Below are 21,187 nucleotides of genomic sequence, written 5' to 3'. Positions count from 1 at the left end.
CCTCATCGATCTTTATAATGTCCTGAACCAACAGAACAACATATTCGTAGTGCACTGGTGTTCAAATATGTCTTACCTGCAATTTTCTGATCGTGTAAGCGAACTTTTTAACCACGGGATAAGTCAGAACCAAAGATATAACAAATTGACGAACTTTTAAATAGTTCCGATAGTTCTCACTAGATTACACTATTATTGAGGCGATCAAAATATTGTCCGGGAAAATGTTTATGTAGATAAATCATAAATTATACTCATAATAGACAATGTCAGCGGTTTCCCCATTGTTACTTAGGACCCTTGCCTTATAAAGAATCTGAAGGGTGGCATATGGTTAGTTGGATAATGATTATTGTTGCTTAACTAATGTCTACTAGCAGCAGACAAGTCAGATGGACTGTGTTGGTTTTATATTAAGATGTAAGGAAAGTTTTGAGAAAATCATGAGAGATGGAAATTGCTATTGAGCTAGATGATTTCAGTATTCAACAATGGATTGGGATGAGTAAGTAGTGAGGATAGGAAATTTTGGCGGATCAGTTTGATATATTCTGTGAATTTCATTATACCTAGTATTTCGAATAGTAGATTGCCCTCTGGAGTCCATCTAGGCGTTGAAGGTGATGCGGATGTGCTTGGGACCATATCTCGCAACAATACAACATGTATAAACGGAGTAGTGTAGTATATAGTAGAGTCTTGATCTTGATCTTGAATGAAGTGGAGGTCTTGAACACCGGGTAAAGCGCCATGAATCTCTGGAAGGCTCTGTCGCGGTCGGATGTGATGTGTTGTCGGTATGTAAGTCGTTTATCCAAAAATACTCCAAGGTACTTCATTGTTGTGACAATATAACAAATTGACGAACTTTGAAATAGTTCCGATAGTTCTCACTAGGTGACACTATTATTGGGGCGATCAAAATAGTGTCCGGGAAAATGTTTATGTAGATAAATAATAAATTATACTCATAATAGACAATATCAGCGGTTTCCCGCTAAACCCATTGTTATCTTACAATCAGCAGAAGGCAGATTAATATTGAATTCTAAATGCTGGTATATTTATGTACGATTGGCAAAACTGACTACTATCTTCGCCAGCTATTCACAGAAGTAATAACTAAAGAATCCACGCTTACACTAACAAATTATCGATCAGTAGGGTTAAAGATAGCTTATCCGACTAATCGATAGTGATCGATAATTTGTTGGTGTAAATGTGGATTCTTTAGTTATTGCTTCTATGAACAGATGGCGAAGATAATAGTCACTGTTACCAGTTGTAGATAAATCTTCCCGTATTATAGAATTTAATTTTTCATTCCACTCAAATGATTGTAAAACAACACTGGGTTTAGCTGGAAATCACTGGCATTTTCGATTATGATAATAATTAATGCTTAATCTAGATAATCATTCTCTCTGACACTTTTTTTTTAACTGTCCCAATAATGGTGCCACCTATTGAGAACTAGGGAAACTTTCAAAGTCTCAATTTTTTTTTACATCTTTGGTTCTGACATCCCGCGGTGTCAGTGTACACTGGCCTTCAAAGATGTCAGTCCTACAATTTTCTTATTGTCTAAGCGAACTCTCTAGCTACGGGAACCGAAGGTATAACAAATTGACAAATTTTTAATTAGTTCTGCTAGTTGCCAATAGGCGACACTATTATTGGGATGGGCAAAGAAGTGTTGGGGGTTTTGTATTTTTTATACTGAATCATGTATTAAGTTACATATATCTTGTAAAAGGCCCATTTTGCGACCTGGTACTTAAAAAAATATACATTTCTGGCAAAAAAAGTGTCGGGAGAAAATAGTGATGTAGATTACGAGTTATTCTCATAATTAACAGTAACAGAGGTTTCCTCTAAACCTAGTGTTTTACAATCATTATTGGCGAGTGAAATGTTGAATTCTGTAATAGGTGTATATTTATGCACCATTGGAGACACTGACTGTTACCTTCGCCATCTAGTCCTAGAAGTAATAACTAAAAAAGCATCACTTACACGAACTAATTATCGATTAGTTAGAGATCAAGCATCTTTAAATGCCAATACCGATCCCATGAACTATCTCCAAATATATATCGTGGTTCATTTCGTTTTCCTGTAACGAGGAGAAAATTATCCTTAGGCCTCCTTATTTCAGCCCGCAAGTACTGCGAGTTTTATAGAATTATTAATTTATTTAAAGGCATTGGCAGCACTGAGTCTTAAATATTATGCCAGTGAATGAACTGATGGTTCCGTGAATATTTTACAGGTAATAAATTGAATACTTCAATGGAGGAGCGTCGTATTGGTACTTTGGGCAAAAGCGTAGCTTTAACAGAACATATTTGGTTGTTAGTCATCTCATGATAGCATCCAAAGACGTTTTGATAGCATCTTTTATTTAACATATATTTCATACTAAAATAAGTAAATTTAGTGGCGGAAGGTTGGCGTGCCTGGAATATCGTTGGTTGTACAAGATGGCTGACTTCATGTGATGGAAGATTGTGTTGTGTACAAAGATAAGTACGAATTCGTGTATGAATTGTAAAATAAACTTCATTAAATGGAACGATAGGATTAGGAAGAAGGCAAGAAACTGGGCGAGAGTATTCTAACAGAGAAAGAAGCGTCGTCGCAGCAAATTACACTCAAATGTCGTGAGTATAGAAATGTTGGTTGTTATTGTTCATGTGGTGTGATAATATTTATAATTTTCGCCACCATCCCGAACAGTGTACTGTTGTATCTGAAAATTATAGTAATTTGGGCGACATATACATTTCTTGTATCTTATTTAATAGTAAGGAGGAAAATGTTGTGTTGAAACGACATTAGGCCTACATTATTTTATCCACAAATGTTTTCCGTGTTGGTAGTTATTTACTTTAGCCGACGTCGTGTTTTCTCGACAAAATATATTGCGGACCGTGATGACAGGCTTTTTCCAGAAACGAAAATTACTGAATTATGGTGGAAACACAGTTTGGTTACACCTTGTTTTCTTACACCATAATTAAGAGAGCGGGTTTCCTAGATCACGCGACACTGAAAGTTTTTTGACGAAAAAAGTGGAAAAATGGTCTTAATTTTCAAAGGAAAGGTAGTTTGGAATGTAAAGAATTCATATAAGACGTTGGTTGACTTAAAAACATAATATTATAAAATAGGTAAAATATGTCAAAGTATTTATCAGTGTAGGTAACCCAAAAGTGATTATTTAACACGAAAAATAACGAGGTAGAACACTTCGAAATGAGCGCAAAACGCACATTTCACTTCAATTTATTATATGCAAGGTATATAAAAAGCCTAAACTAACCTAACCTGTCACAGTTCCCGCTCCATAGAACTTACAAAAAATGCAAGTTTGAAGTTTCAGTGTCGCATGTTATAGAAAAGCCAAGAGAGCGAATATCAGAGCATACAGTAAACACACGTGGGGGGTTACCTGGATTGTGTGGAGAGAGATCATTCCTCTAGCCAGGTCTAGGACCCACTATCCACCCTAAACACGAGAGTTTCTCTTATAGTAGGAATTGTAAGCTAGCTAGGAGAGCATCAATTGAATTGTTGTGATTGGCTGCTTCAGGGCGGTCTGTAGCAGAAGTCGTAGAAGTAACGTTAACAACGTTTGGAAAAGTTGTAGCACTCTTGATGGAGAGAAATGCGTTTATAAATGTTTTCAAATGAGCGTTAAGTCAAATGGCGTTGTTGCGAGACCAAATAAGTAACAATGAAGTTTAAAAGTGCTGCATGCGACGTTACAATAAGGATAATGTCATCGATATGGAAATACTGTCTTTATTTGCATATTTACACGAACCTTCATTATACTTTCCAAATGTATTTAATATATCAAACCTACTTACTGTAAGCTAATTTTAAAAAAGATTGACTCCTGTCACTTAACTGTAGCCTCGTCTAACCCTATCTAACCATGTCAGTCCTCACCTCCTGTCCTTTTGGTCCAAAGGAAATACTCATCTTTATATACAAGATTGTTCATAATACTTTCGTTTCAGCGAAAATATTCGTCCTTATTTACAGGAACTTTCATTGCATTTTTGGTCCAAGGAAAATACTCGTCTTTATTTACACAAATTATAATTTCACTTTTGGTCCAAGGAAAATACACTTTTTTTATTTACAAAAAGCTTCAATAAGAATTTAAATCATAATATATTAAATCTATTGAACCTAATTAAAACCTCGCCTTGATGCTTGAATTTGCAAAACATCGATATTGCTTACAAACCATTTCCTCCCATAAGTATCTAATTCTTCTTTAAGGTGTGGTTACACATTTGGGTCTGGTTATGTTACTAACGTCGTATGTCAATTCTTCTGCAACTGTCATGACTTCTAACTAGACTATTTTTTAATTAAAATAGTTTCAAGTAATAAAATGAGTATTTTGTTATCTCTTACTCATCTCTACTTTTTCAAAAACGTGTATTTATTCTACGACTTTTATATTCACTCTTTGTTATATATCTAAATCATCTGTTTAGTTTATACCAAGCTTTAAGACATTACTTGTAATATGTATTCACTACTGCTTATTGTTAGTGTTTAATCTGTAACTGTCATTTTGTGTGATATGTCTTTATTAATATTTATTGTTTTTAATCATGTCTTTAATTCGTAACTTTATGTTATTTCTTGTCACATCTATTTACTACTATTCAATGTTTCTAAACATGTGTCTATTCTATCACGTTAAGTCTGCTCTTGTAATATGTCTTTATTATCATTTTTATTATTTCTAATTTATAGGCCTATGTTTAAACTCCAAGTTTAATTCATCTGTTGTAAAATGCCTTTACTACTATTTATTTTTTCCAAATCATGTGTCAAATCTGTAACTTTAATTCATCTATTGTAATATGTCCTTACTACTAATCATTCTGTCTAAATAATGTGATTATCTTTAACTTTAATTCATCTGTAGTATTACATTTTAATACTTTTTATTCTTTCTAATCTGTAACTTTAATTTGTCTGTTGTATTGTGTTTTTTTGTTAGTATCTATTCTTTCTAATTCATATGTTTATTCTGTAACTTTAATTCATCTGTTGTATTGTGTTCTTTATTTTTTCTAAATCATGTGTTTAATCTTTGACTTTAATCCATTCGTTGTATTCTGTGTTTTATTACTATTTATTTTATTTGAGTGAAGTGTTTCATATGTAACTTTAAATCATCTGTTATTATGTTTGTACTATTATTTATTTTTTCTAAATCATGTGTCCTTTTATCTGTTACTTTAATTCTTCTGTTGTGATAATATGTCTTTACTGTTATTTTTTATTAATCATATGTTTAATGTGCAACTTAAATTCGTCTGTTCTAATATGTGCTTACTAATATTATTGTTTCTAAATCATCTGTGTAATCTGTAACTTTAGTTCATCTGTTGTGACATAATATATTATCTTTAATACTGTTTATTGTTTCTTAATATTGTGTTTAAACTAATAACTTTAATTCATCTGTTGTAATGTGTTTACAAATATTATTATGTCTAAATCATTTGTGTAATCTGTAACTTTAATTCATCTGTTGTAACATGCCTTTAGTACTGTATAAGGTTTCTTTACTTTCGCGTCACTCGTCGAATGACGTTTACTGGTTTCAATTTCACCACAGAAATGAACAACAAACATAACATTTAACGATTTACAGCTCGGACTTATTGATCTTCAATGTGGCCTAAGGGCTAAAGATCTTTTGAATAATACTACTAGCCTGGTTCAGTTTTACAAGACTAAACATTAGCAATAATATCCACGACTACACAGGCTGGCTGTGAAAATGATTGTTATGTTTGGCTCAACATTTATATTTCTGAGCAACTGTTTTCTATAATCAACTTTAATAAAGGCAGGCATCAAACATCTGTAACGATCATTACGATCAGTAGGCTACTGTTCCTTTCAGTTGCCAACAGCATAAAACCTCGTTTTCATGTACTGATAAATAAAAATATAACAAAATGATATTGTACATTTAAGTAGGTATAAAATTTCTATTATTTCTGTGAAATAAATATTTATGTATTATTTAATAAGTCCAAGATAGTTTTTCAAACACTAAACGGGAATTCATTTCATAAACACTCGTACTAGTATTTCCCTTTTGTGTATATTTTGTACGAGATCACCCCTTCTTCCAGTCCACCCTTATACAGAGCGCAGCTAATATCTGCATTCCGCTCATGAGCTGTGAGCCGGCTCGGAGAGCGGAAACCTTGTGCAGGCCTGGTCTAAAGGCATTAAAACTGTCAAAACTTCACGCGTTAAAAATTATTAGTCAATGTACTTTATTGTGTTTTATGGCCGTTTCAGAATCGTCTCCTCTATCTTCAGCAGATTAAATTTTTAACAGATCTCTTTTCACGTTCAAGTATTTAATCTTAAGGGTTTTAGACTTCTATGTTTATTAGACTATTGTGTGTGTGTATAATTTCTTATATTACCTCTTTGCTCAAGTTAATTGTTTTTAATCGTGCATTCTTTTGCTATTGCGTATTGTTCAAAATAATCATGTGGGCCTGTCTGATTTTTAACCTACCATCACCCTAACATACCTCAGGGTAGAAAAAAATAGAGTTTCAACCTCGAGGACTTGTGTTAGATACAAAGCACGTACGGTCAGAAGACCCGTGCATTGGATTTTAGAGAAAACTATGATAATATAATAGTACATTATGCAACGAGCCTATAATGGTAGTAATTAAGACGCGAGTATGTTTATGAAACGAGCGCAAGCGAGTTTCATAACTTTCATACGAGCGTCTTAATTACCATTATAGGTAAGTTTCATACGACTTTTTATGCTCGACCATATTTCTAACTTGAAATTATTCATAAGTATTCATATTATTCTTATCTGACTGGAGAGCGGAAGTGACCTTGTAAATTGTGAGATGAGCGCAGACGCGAAAGTATTGATTTTTTCCGAGAAACAAATGTCATTGACTTCGATATAATCTAGAGAGTAAAATGAACATTAACCTTGATATAACCTGGAAATTGATTTAGACATTGAAAAACGAGATGACAAATTGAATTTATTTGAATATTATTTACAATTAACGCTAATTATTATAGTAACAGAACATAACCTTCCGGTCAGCGCGTCTGGCTGCGAAACCAGGTGGCCCGGGTTCGAATCCCGGTTGGGGCAAGTTACCTGGTTGAGGTTTTTTCCGGGGTTTTCCCTCAACCCAATACCAGCAAATGCTGGGTAACTTTCGGTGCTGGACCCCGGACTCATTTCACCGGCATTATCACCTTCATATCATTCAGACGCTAAATAACCTAGATGTTGATACAGCGTCGTAAAATAACCCAATAAAAAAAACATAACCTTCTGCGACAGTATTGGATTTCCAGCTTCCGTAACGTTTCGCTAGTTATTTTTCGATTGCATATCCGAGAATAATCGGTACTTGCGCTTTCATATTGCTTTCTGATTGGTGGAAAACCTGAACTGTAGTGAATAGGTGTACTTTAATGAGGTTCATTAAAGGGCTGCTACCAGGTGTATAATTACTACATTTCGGCATGGTCGAACATAAAAATCTGTATGTATAATATTACTCAATAAATCCATCTATCTAAAATTAGAAAAATCAATTCTTTTTGTAAAATTGTAGTGCTATATTTTCATTCACTGTTTACACTCATCTGTTGATATATCATTTTGTGTGTTGATGTTCGTTGTATGTGTTCGATATATTAAATTCTTCAATTCTCGATTTGTCTGTGATAATTACTTTGGTTCCAACTCGTAGATTTGTATGCGACGACAGTTCTAGGTATTCGTGTAGTGCTGCACACCCCGTAGCTTATCTCCCGTAATTATAAATATATTAGAGGCCGTGTCATGCTCGTCAGTGATTCCCTCGCGCGCAACTGCGGACTCTCGCCTCTATTTGCGCTCTCCGTCGTCTCCGTGCGGTGAATACTGTATAAGGTTTCTTTACTTTCGCGTCACTCGTCGAATGACGTTTACTGGTTTCAATTTCACCGCAGAAACCAACAACAAACACCGACAGAATAAAAAAAAATACTTGGTGAGCTGACACCCGTCAACATTTTAGAGTGGGCGCCACCCCCTCCCCTTGGCAGTGCTCAGTTCATGGGCTCAAACACCGACGGATAGTCGAGGGTTGGGAATGGACCTTCCCTCACGGAATGCAAATAGCATCCCACCCCTGACATGTCGCAACAGGGTGTTCGCACGTGTTGTACAACTGTTCGTGTCGCCGAGCTTCAACTAACGACCTCTGCCCTGCCCTGCTCGCCTTCGGGATAAACAGACTTATGGACCAGGGCGATCATATAGCGGCGTGAAAGTAAACAAACATTGTGAAACGAATTGAAGATAAATTTGGTAATGTTTTTTTCCTATAGAATGAAATATGTTACTTTTTATATCGAACAATATCTGTACAATAGTTCTACATTAAATATTTGAAATGTTTTCTTTTTGATATGAAATATGGACAACGAATCCAAAGTAAAAACATACTGAATATAATTAATCTAATCTTAATGTCAAATATACTTTGTTCTTTGAAAAAATTCCATTCTTTTAAGCGTATGACTTTACACTTTCCAACATTATTATAATTGTGGAACAGAATTAATAATATATTTTAAAAGTTTCCTCTACTCTTCCTTTTCACTTTTTGATAGTGGAACATAAAGTGCAATGAAAAGTGCAAACTGCAAGGTAAAAAGTTGAAAAGTTTAAAGGTAGGATGGGCCTCTGACATATTCCTACATATAGACTAAACTAAAACCAGACGCTGCTTTGTTCTCTCAAAGATAACGTGAAGTGATACGATAAAAGAGCAAGCAGACCTTGCAGACTAGATTCCAAAATGGATAAGAGTAAAGATTAGTGACACTAGTTATATGAATGTTTCATCAGCCCTACATTTAGAGGAAAATGGTCACATTAGGAGAAATGTATGTGAGATGGCGTTGTGCATGCTCAGAGAGAGAGAGAGAGAGATTCTCTTTTCTCAAGAGAGGCTCCTCTCAAGCAATGCCTTGTCAGTGATCTAACAGCTCAATGATTAATTATTCTAGCGGGAGTGTCTTTCAAGTTCTGGAAACAACACCGCAATCTTGTTCACTTAAACAATACAGATAGTTTACAGTGCTTAGGATCACATTGCTCCTGTTTCGTGACACTGTCAGCTGATAGCCGTTATTCACTGATTGTTAGCCTCTATATCATCTTACTAATAAAATAGACAACAAAGGTTGGAAATAAATGTACCAAAGAGTCACAGAATTACTCGCTCAAAATGTAAAAATATCAAACATATTACCAATTTCAGGTTCATTATTTTTTTCTAGTTTATACCTAGGATTTAGCCTCGACCATAAATAATTTATTCCAAGCAATTTTATATACAGATTATACAAATGTGTGTATCTCAATTAAACAATATCATCAATTTATAGACACTGCTAATACAGTGCCAAGTCTAATGAATAAATGGTTTACTGCAAATGAACTAGAACCTAATGATAAAACTGCGTTCCAATTTAGTATACTTATAATGGTGCTCAATTTTCCTACACTATTACATTAAATATAACGAATTTCAAAGTATTTATAAGCACAACAATCACTCCAACTGGAATATGTTACTCCTAAATTGAGCTCTGCCAGGCATGCATTGAGATCCTTGGCTTCTCTTGAGGATGTAAACACGCTTAAAATGGCACACATTAAATATGGATTAATACTCTGAAGAACTGATCTGAAGCCATATATATTTTTTGTGTGTTTGCATAAGAAAACTCCAAGAATGGCAGGTGAGCATAAAAGAACATCATGAAAAGATTAAAAAAATTGACCTTACCTTGTGAACACATTCATTTCCTGGCGATCTTTTACGTTAAGAACCAAAATAGATCTATACTAACGGAATGTTAATAATTTTGATACAAGAACAAATTACATTTCCATCTACTCTGGCATAGTCTCCGCAGTTGTAAAGGTGTTCACTGGACACAGGATATAACCTAAACCAGTCCTGCTAGCGATACAGTTCAAGATTCAATGTGTATAATACAATTAACGCCAAAAATGTGTTATATTTCGTAATATTATGTAAAATGTTCTCATGTCATAGAATTTTGTAATATTTTCATAGTTAAAAAATCTTCATATTTTTCAAGATTTCTCCTCTTTCAGTTATAACTACGACTGAACCGGCCCGTCCAGATATAATAATAATAATATAATAATAATAATAATAATAATAATAATAATAATAATAATAATAATAATAATATATTATTTACATGAAGCAATATTTGAAATCTTAATTCATTATTTGCGAGGTTTCGGAATTAATTTAGTACACTGTAATATTTTGAGTGAGGTACTTTCTGCGGATTAATTAAATACAGCTGGAACTCCAGAATCGTGAAGGCTGCTTCAAACGCTCTGTATGTCGTAAAATAAAGAAAGACTTTAACATCAAAAGGCCAATAAACATACGCGCACGGCAGGTCAAAAGGGAATCCGGCACCTTCACGTTTTTGTATCTTCTACTCCGGCGCTCAAACAAAGGAGAAGGGAACATTGAATAATTAACTTGTCTGAGCATTGGGCGCAGCACCCCCGAAAGTAATAAAGCTGGCTGGCAGAACGACCTCTTAAATTACGAGGATTGCGGTTGTCAAGAAACAAAACATGTTTCAGGTATCAGATTGAACCTAGAGGACTGCGACTAAAATCAAATATTCTGAAAGCAGCCTAAAATGGAATAATGGTATTAGAATGTGTAAACAATATCCTGAGTGTGAGACTAAATTTATGAAATGAAGCAAATTCAAATTCAAATTTATTCTCAATTTACATTTGAAATGATACATATGAATATATATCCGAAATGAGCATATGCTCGTGCTCGGGTACAGTCCAGTAGTCTACATAAATTTTAAAGAGATCAATAATAAAGTTGATGTTAGAAATAATAATAACAATAACAATAATAATAATAATAATAATAATAATAATAATAATAATAATAATAATAGAATATCCGTGACGGAGATGATACAAAGATAGTAATGCAAATTAATTCATTAATAATAATAATAATAATAATAATAATAATAATAATAATAATAATAATAATAGAATATCCGTGACGGAGACGATACAAAGATAGTAATGCAAATTAATTCATTAATAATAATAATAATAATAGTAATAAAACAAAAATATTTACAATAATAAAATAAATACTAAGACGGATAAAATAAAATATAAAACCACTAGCGAGAGTTAACACAACTTAAATAAGCATATAATAACTAGAAAAAAAAAATGAACTCGAAAATCAACAGAAAACTTCGTTGTATCGCAGACGACAGCAACCGCCGTATTGACATTGTGTTATGCATTAATGGTAGTAGTGGGTAGCTGAAAGTCTACGTAACTGCCGTTCTCTTCGAAAGTTCTCGTAAAATCATGGGAAGTTAATGCTGAAAAAACAAAATGTCTACGACTCAAACTGTTCATTATTACCAGGATAAATACAAATAATACTGAAATATATTAATCTAGTTTCAGTTATAGATGTCCCCTTTTGTGCAAAAGTATCATATCAAAATATTTTATGAATGGCGGGGAAAATATACATTTCAAGAACTCTCTAGTGACAGAGATAGTGACAAGTACAATCAAGTGTATCTGTGGCGATGCTAAGAAATCATTTATTGGAGATATACACTGTTATTAGTTAAGAAAATGATCTATTTATATTTATTACAATGTTTTATCTAATAAGTTACATGCATCAGAGAAATACAATAAATATTAGTAACATATAATGCTAGTAACACTTAAAATAAAATTTATCAAATATCGTACAAACATTTTCACTTTATTTTTAAACTTAAGAATGTGTAGATTGCTTAGGTCTGGATTATTTTTCAATACTGAATTGTATAGTCTTGGTCCATAATTCCTACTGTGTCTTAATCCAGCTGTAGTGTGGCATTTAGGTTCTGCGAAAAGAGTTGGGACATTTCTTCTGGTGTTATGTATATGTTTTTCAGTTATAAAATTCATTCGATTTTTGTGAAAATAAATTAGTACTGTATGTTTATATATTTGCTCAATTTTTAGTACTTGGAATTCAGAATAAATAAATTGTGTCGGATAATCAAGTGGTTTATGCAGACAAATTTTGATGATACGTTTTTGTAGTAATATTAATGGAGTTAGGGTAGGGTAGGAAGAATACTTGCAGTTGAATGGAAGCTGTACAAGGAATAAATGAAACCGGAAGAAATGATTACAGAAATAATGGGACAAATGAACAGAGATTTAGTTTAAGACAGGATGGAATTGACGGTTAAGGAAAACTAAGAAAAAAGGCAAGATGCTTGGAGAAGCGAGAAACAACCGCAATAGCTTAGATTAGACAGTCTCATAAAATAGTAACGATACTCTAAACTAAAGTATATGACGACAGTAATAGTACTGTACAGTAAGTTCATGTTGTGATCAAGACAAAAAATTAAACAAATTAGGAAACATTGTTGTTGTGCTCTAATAAGTAGTGGGCTCAAAAGGAAAACAAAAGAATCCTAGAAGTGTCCTGTATGGGCAACTTACCTCCATTACAATAACAATAGAATGATGGCTACCATGTACAACTCCCCCGTGTTTTACTGCACAGGCTTTTAGATTATATCTCATCGGTGTACAAGTACATCTTTAGTGAAGATGCCAGGACTGTCTAGGCAACACAGTATGCTGCGTGACGATGCGATATAGAATGATTCAGTGGTTCAGTGTCGTTCAAGCTGAAGACAATTCACCAATTTTCCCGAAATTTGTACATTTCAGAACGTCATAATCTCACTAGAGCAGGCCTGCACAAGGTTTGCGCTCTCCGAGCCGGCTCACAGCTCCTGAGCGGAATGCAGATATTAGCTGCGCTCTGCATAGGGTGGACTGGGAGAAGGGGTGATCTCGTACAAAATAAACACAAAAGGAAGTACTATTATGAGTGCTTATGAAATGAATTCCCGTTCATTGTTTGCAAAACTATCTTGGACTATTATTAATTAATAAAGAAATATTTATTTTACACAAATAATAGAAATTCTATAGCTACTTAAATGTACAATATCATTTTGTTATATTTGTATTTATCAGTACATCAAAACGAGGTTTTATGCTGTTGGCAGCTGACAGGAACAGTAGCCTACTGATCGTAATGAAACATCAGTTACAGATGTTCGATGTCTGCCTTTATTAAAGTTGATTATAGAAAACAGTTGCTCACAAATATAAATGTTGAGCCAAACATAGCAATCATTTTCACAGCCAGCCTGTGTAGTCGTGGATATTATTGCTAATGTTTAGTCTTGTAAAACTCAACCAGGCTAGTAGTATTATTCAAACGATCTTTAGCCCTTAGGTCACATTGAAGATCAATAAGTTCGAGCTGTAAATCGTTAAATGTTAAATGTTATGTTCCGTCTTTTAGATTCCTCCATACTGTACTGTAGCAGTAGGTAAGCAACGTGAAACAGTTACTGAGAATAGGCCTACACACTGCACTCCACTAGATAACTGAGTGGTCGTTTCCTTCTCCTCTACCTATAGCAAGTCTATGTCATTCTGACGAATCTTCCTCTCCGTTTCGGCGAGCGGTAAACACCGCTCTCCCGCTCTGAAGGAGCGCGCGCGCTCGTTGAGCGCTGTTTGTGCAGGCCTGCTCTAGCCAGTCGTCGCTACCAGTAACACGGTTAAGATGGTGTGGCTGTCTTCAGTCGTTTTAGAGGTTTCCGCCAGATTGGAGTTCGCGCATTGAAATCCGGCCTTAGGCTACACAAATCTTGAGAATGGTTTCCTTCGGGGAGGACATAAAGCGCCAGGTAACACTGACCATGTCAAAATTCAGCCAAGTTTCCCAGTTTGCCTGCAGTATGTGTGCCTGGTTTGTAAGCCGCAGCGAGATGAAGACCGGCCGGCTGGCTTCTTAAACGTGATCCTGTTTCGTATTGTAATCTTCAAACCATCGCTGAATGTTGGATTCTGCCTCAGCGTGGAGGTGGGACCGACTTAATTACAGTATCTGGATCATGCAGTTCATAGCTGCATTATGGTGAACCTAGTGCCAATTAAATTTCCGTACACCCTGTTGTTGTTGTTGTATTCATGACAATTAATCAGGTATTCTTGACGAAAATTGTTCGTCCATTTATGCAAATGTTTTATACATATAATGAATAAGTTACTGTTCAAAAACGTTGGCGAAACCTTCACGTACGCAGACGAAGCGAGTGCAAAATAATTACGACTTCCTTGTTGCAAATAAAGTTTGCAGGAAAGCACAATATACAAAGAGATGCTGTTAGGAAGTCAGATGCGGATATAGTTAAAGTTAGAAGCGTACAACAGTACATAAGTGGATATTGTTAAGATTAGAAGTGATTGATAGTCCACATAGCAATATTGTTCAAGTTTAGAAGTGTATGGCATAATACATAGGGATATTGTTGAAATTGAAAGTGTATGGCATAATGCATAGGGATATTGTTGAAGTTGAAGGTGTATGGGATAATACATAGGGATATTGTTGAAGTTGAAAGTGTATGGCATAATACATAGGGATATTGTTGAAGTTGGAAGTGTATGGCATAATACATAGGGATATTGTTGAAGTTGGAAGTGTATGGCATAATACATAGGGATATTGTTGAAGTTGAAAGTGTATGGGATAATACATAGGGATATTGTTGAAGTTGAAAGTGTATGGCATAATACATAGGGATATTGTTGAAGTTGGAAGTGTATGGCATAATACATAGGGATATTGTTGAAGTTGGAAGTGTATGGCATAATACATAGGGATATTGTTGAAGTTGAAAGTGTATGGGATAATACATAGGGATATTGTTGAAGTTGAAAGTGTATGGCATAATACATAGGGATATTGTTGAAGTTGAAAGTGTATGGCATAATACATAGGGATATTGTTGAAGTTGAAAGTGTATGGCATAATACATAGGGATATTGTTGAAGTTGGAAGTGTATGGCATAATACATAGGGATATTGTTGAAGTTGAAAGTGTATGGCATAATACATAGGGATATTGTTGAAGTTGAAAGTGTATGGCATAATACATAGGGATATTGTTGAAGTTGAAAGTGTATGGCATAATACATAGGGATATTGTTGAAGTTGAAAGTGTATGGGATAATACATAGGGATATTGTTGAAGTTGAAAGTCTATGGCATAATACATAGGGATATTGTTGAAGTTGAAAGTGTATGGCATAATACATAGGGATATTGTTGAAATTGAAAGTGTATGGCATAATGCATAGGGATATTGTTGAAGTTGAAAGTGTATGGGATAATATATAGGGATATTGTTGAAGTTGAAAGTGTATGGGATAATACATAGGGATATTGTTGAAGTTGAAAGTGTATGGCATAATACATAGGGATATTGTTGAAGTTGAAAGTGTATGGCATAATACATAGGGATATTGTTGAAGTTGAAAGTGTATGGCATAATACATAGGGATATTGTTGAAGTTGAAAGTGTATGGGATAATACATAGGGATATTGTTGAAGTTGAAAGTGTATGGCATAATACATAGGGATATTGTTGAAATTGAAAGTGTATGGCATAATGTATAGCGATATTGTTGAAGTTGAAACTGTATGGGATAATATATAGGGATATTGTTGAAGTTGAAAGTGTATGGCATAATACATAGGGATATTGTTGAAGTTGAAAGTGTATGGCATAATACATAGGGATATTGTTGAAGTTGAAAGTCTATGGCATAATACATAGGGATATTGTTGAAGTTGAAAGTGTATGGCATAATACATAGGGATATTGTTGAAGTTAAAAGTGTATGGCATAATACATAGGGATATTGTTGAAGTTGAAAGTGTATGGCATAATACATAGGGATATTGTTGAAGTTGAAAGTGTATGGCATAATATATAGGGATATTGTTGAAGTTGAAAGTGTATGGCATAATACATAGGGATATTGTTGAAGTTAACAATGTATGGCATAATACATAGAGATATTGTTGAAGTTAAAAATTTATGGCATAATACGTAGGTATATAGTTGAATTTAGAAGTGTTTGACATAATACGTAGGCATATTATTGAAGTTCGAAGTACATGACAGTACGCTTAGCGATATTGTTGAAGTATAGGGATATTGTTAAACTTAAAAATCAATGACAGTACACATAGGGATATTTTTAAACTTAGAAGTCAATGACAGTACACATAGGGATATTGTTAAACTTAGAAGTCAATGACAGTACACATAGGGATATTGGTAAATTTAGAAGTTTAGGGTAGGGGGTAGGGTTTACTGAGTGTAGTAGATATCAGATACCGTACATATCGATCCGGGAACAGAGACATTTCTGCACCGTAAGAGAGAAATAAGCTCAGATGGTGCGGTAGATGCAGGATCTCAAGGAGTTAGTTTTGCTGTTGTTTCAGCGCCCAGCCTGAGCAACGTGACGGACGAGCAGTACTTCCTCCAGCAGGACAGCGTGCAGGAGCCCTCAGGAAATCCGACAAATCTCGGCGGCGAGACCACACACGCCAGGAAGGAGATCACTCCTGGTAAGTGGGGCATTAGCCTTAATTGAGCCTCTGTCACAGCTCTCCAGATCGAGAGCTTGTCCGTCACCTCTTGCCGACCGCGAGAGCTTGTGCCAAAGTTTACTGCATTTCACTTGCTAATTCTAGCACTCTAACTACTTAAGTTCGTCTTAAACGTCATTGTTTCATTATTTTCATTATCCTGTAGGCTGGTTAAAAATTAATGCAATATATCCACCACAATTTTCATATTCGAATGAGTTGCATTCAAAAATTTATTTTCAAAATTCTAGAAGAAGTTAATTTTTCTCACTCCGAAAAATAATTGTTTTTCGAGATTTTCACACTATTAAAACACTGTCTACTGAAGGATGCACTGGAAGCAATGGTGAACGGGAGAAGAGTTCGGGGTAGAAGAAGATATCAGATGATAGACGACATTAAGATATATGGATCATATGAGAAAACAAAGAGGAAGGTAGAAAATAGACAAGACTGGAGAAAACTGGGTTTGCGGTGAAAGACCTGCCATTGGGCAGAACACTAAATAATTAATGAAAGAATTTAATGATGTAATGTTGCAGAAGAAATGTTCTATTTCCAGAGGAGTATACAATTTCATCGCAATAAAAATGGTTTAATATTTTCTCAAAAGTAATCAGTTCTGACGCTGAGATAACGTATTTTTTATGTACTGCGAAGTCTTTCCAGAAAAACGTGATTCAGCATTTTGATCTTGTAGAAGAAATGTACGTTTTCAGCATTACAAACATGGTGAGCTGTCTGATGTTTTCCGTAAATTATTATTGTGTACATATTATTGAATGCTAGCAAGCCATTCACCTGGTAACTTTGCATAACAAAACTTGGGATTTCACTCGAGATCTGCTATGAAGGTTTACTTGCGGATTTGTGCCGATAAAAGAGGCAACATTCCGAAAATTGCCGGCATTCAGTGCTAGAGAATTTTGATAGACTGAAATTTGAGGGCTAACAATCTTTAAGAATTGAGGCGATCAAAGCTAAAGTGGATCAAGTCATAAATTTTCATAAATTGAGTTTAATTAATTTTCTGATTATCTGAAGTTGGATCTTTTCCGAGCAGTAATGGATCAAGTCCTAATGCCAAGCATTCGCCGGTACGTGACACCAGTCACTTTTGGCTCAGATTATTTGTTGACGAAGTTCTGAGCCATAGTGGATCAAGTCACCAAAGCGTTGCATCAATTAACATCACAATTGTTTATATTTTATAAATCTAGAATTTGAGAATAGAGCAATAACATTATTGCTACTGAAATTAGATAATCCATTAGAGCAAGTTAACTTTAAGTCCTATTATCTCAAAACTACGTCTCATGGATTTGATCCACTTTAGCTCTGAACGCCTCAATTGTTTCATTGTAACGACGTAGCCTTGATCTTATTGAAATAGACAAAAATTGCAATAGGCAATGAGAATGCTTAGCATGACTTCTGAAAAGAAATAGAGCTGGGAACGTGTCATAGATTTACGACACAAGAAAAAAGGCTTTCCTTGAATGAGAGCTCCAGGAAAAACATGTCAAATATTCATCACCACTCGGGGGATAGTGCAAATGCGCGGCGTTGCACGATACAATGGGAGGGAAGAACCCATGTCCCTGATTTTACAGTATCAAACGGAAACTTTCGGCACCAGCACCAAGTTGAAATGTAGGCTACTTCATCAGGAGATAACACAGTGGCAAGTCTATGTGAAATCATTTAAATTTTAGCTATTGTGCTTATTGTGAAATTATACCACATAGCTTTACCCCTTTCCCTCAAATTTATAAAGAAGTAGCATCGCACGCGGATGCAGGTTAGACGTTGTGTTACACGTCTCCGGGCTTGCCACTGCGCATTCCATACTGGTTTATGTTTTGTGTAAAGCTTCACCAGCATCTTTCTGACTTCTTTCCATGCATAATCGAACCACTTTCTTCGAATTCTGTTGTAACCTCTATCAATGGACTCTGGAACCATTACAGTTAGAGATGGGAACAATATATAGGTTTTTACGAAATATCGATATTTTTGTTTCGATATAGCGATATATTGGTATCGAAATTTGGGTTCAATATATCTTATAATATATCGGTTTTCTCATAAATTTATCGTTTTTTTAAAATTATTATTATTATCAACAACAAAATCCACACTGTAGACAACTCCGATAACGGTCAGCGCGTCTGGCCGCGAAACCAGGTGGCCCGGGTTCGAATCCCGGTCGGGGAAGTTACCTGGTTGAGGTTTTTTCCTGTGTTTTCCCTCAACCCAATACGAGCAAATGCTGGGTAACTTTCGGTGCTGGACCCCGGACTCATTTCACCGGCATTATAACCTTCATTTCACTCAGACGCTAAATAACCCAGATGTTGATACAGCGTCGTAAAATAACCCAATAAAATAAAAAATAAATAAAATTTCCTAGAGATGGCACTAATGAAGGTGGACAGTTACATAATTGTGCAACCTCACTCAATACTCTTTTCTAGTTGGGTGGACTGGAATTCGAATCCAAATTGTTTAATATGCAGCACCAAATTCAAAATGCACCGTGCGCGAACGGGAGACAGACGGGAGGTTTATCTAAATATCTACTACTGTTTTAATATTGTATGACTTGAGGCTTTCCCAGCGTTTGATGTTGTGCTTCCAAAAGCAAATCTCCAACTCACCTGGCTGAGAGCCCGAGAAGAGTTATTCTCTTTTAATATTGTTATCAATGTTCTCCAAGGCAGGAGCAACTCCCACTGAAAGGGAACCGTCTGACCTCAAAACAGGTATCAAAACAATTATTTCTATATTCTGAAATGGAAAGAGAAACAAGGATTTAATACCGATGTGACATTTGTTTACGGCTATGATTTCCATGCACAACCTAGAACTGACATTCTGTTTTCTTATTATAATATCTTTGTAGTGCATAAAAATTCTATCCCTATAATCATAATTCCATTTTGTTTGGAATGTTGGATTATACTAAAAGCAGAGTTTCTATTTATCTTTAAATTAATTTTACAATATTATTTGAACGTCCCGCATGCTATGTGGTCAACTCTTCCTTGATCAAGAGTGTGAAGCTAAACTTGCATATTTAGCTGACACGTTCTCCCGTCTGAATGACCTGAACTTAACTCTTCAGTATTTTACAATTCATTTTGTCTTCAGATAAATCTAATTTAATATAATAAAATGTTTCAAGTTCAATCTATAAGGTTTATCTATTTTGCAAACGTTTATTTGCTATAACATTGTATATAGAATATTAACGTTTTCGCCTTTTCGGCATCATCAGATATGTTAAGAGACACGTAATCTAAACCTTGAACAAATTAAAAATGTACATTGTAATATGCATAACAAAATAGATTTTCATGAGTTTTATGTAGTATGTCTTATAAATTAAAAGGTTTATTTAGGAAAAGATTTCCAGGAAATATAAATTTGGAAAGTCGATATGATTTCAGATACATATAACTCATGTTACAAAACACATATGAAATGACAAGCGTGTTATATTGTATCTTGCATTAAATTATTAACAAAATACGAATATCAGCAATAATTAAATATTGGTGGAAAATACTTAATTGTTGAATTTGTAATTAATTACCGGGGAATTATGAGTAGAATGGTGATGTGATATCAATACATTATTTAAATGACAATTTATAAAATCGATAATAGGTAATTAATAAAATTAATAATAAATAATGATAAAATTGGGTAAAATATTATGTGTCGTATATTGTCACTTATATGACATACTACATAAAACTCATGAAAATCTATTTGTCATGCATATTACAATGTACATTTGTTAAATTTGTTCAAGGTTTAGATTACGCGTCTCTTAACAATATCTGATGATGCCGAAAAGGCGAAAACGTTAATATTCTATATACAATGTTGTAGCAAATAAACATTTACAAAATAGATAAATCTTATAGATTGAACTTGAAACATTTTATTATATTAACTCTTCAAGGAACTATGACAAACGTATTTACCTTCTAGAATAAAATAGATGCATTCATGAAGAAAATAGCCCTTTGGAGACAATATTTGCAGGAAAATAACTTGAAAATGTTTCCCATTCTCCAAGAATTTCTGACTGTGGCTGAAATAAATGAAGAAGGTATATTTAATGTCATAAACAACATCCCAGCAGTTTCAAGCACTACTATCCTAAGGGTCATGAAGAAGATCATTGGCAAAGGAATGTTTGGATAATTGATCCTTTCATGGAGGACGTGGACTGCCATAGACTCACTCTTCAGGAGAAAGAAAATTCAGCTGAACTTTCATCTGATGTAACAGTTAACTCCAAAACAAGTGACTCAATCAGTTTTGGTTATCAGCATGTGAAGAATATTCCGATTTCAGCAGAAAATCATTGAAATCACTAGTGACTTTGCAATAACTGTCTGCTGTCTGTGGAATTAGGACAAAATACAGGAACCGAATGGATTTTGATGCCGCCCTCCGTCTTGTAGTATCC

General features: G+C 34.5%; 1 protein-coding gene across 6 annotated transcripts in view; it reads left to right on the top strand.

The window, feature by feature from the left end:
* Positions 1–21,187, top strand: part of LOC138692977 (discoidin domain-containing receptor 2-like) — a 1,165,919-nt gene that overhangs the window by 1,022,986 nt on the left and 121,746 nt on the right. For all 6 annotated transcript variants that reach the window (XM_069816409.1, XM_069816408.1, XM_069816411.1 and 3 more), the window contains one exon: positions 16,555–16,680. In XM_069816409.1, coding sequence (XP_069672510.1) covers positions 16,555–16,680 — 126 coding nt within the window. The remainder of the gene's footprint in view (positions 1–16,554; positions 16,681–21,187) is intronic.

Source organism: Periplaneta americana, chromosome 17 (genome assembly GCF_040183065.1).
Source record: "Periplaneta americana isolate PAMFEO1 chromosome 17, P.americana_PAMFEO1_priV1, whole genome shotgun sequence".
Classification (NCBI taxonomy): domain Eukaryota; kingdom Metazoa; phylum Arthropoda; class Insecta; order Blattodea; family Blattidae; genus Periplaneta; species Periplaneta americana.
This window is presented reverse-complemented; position numbering and strand designations above follow the sequence as displayed.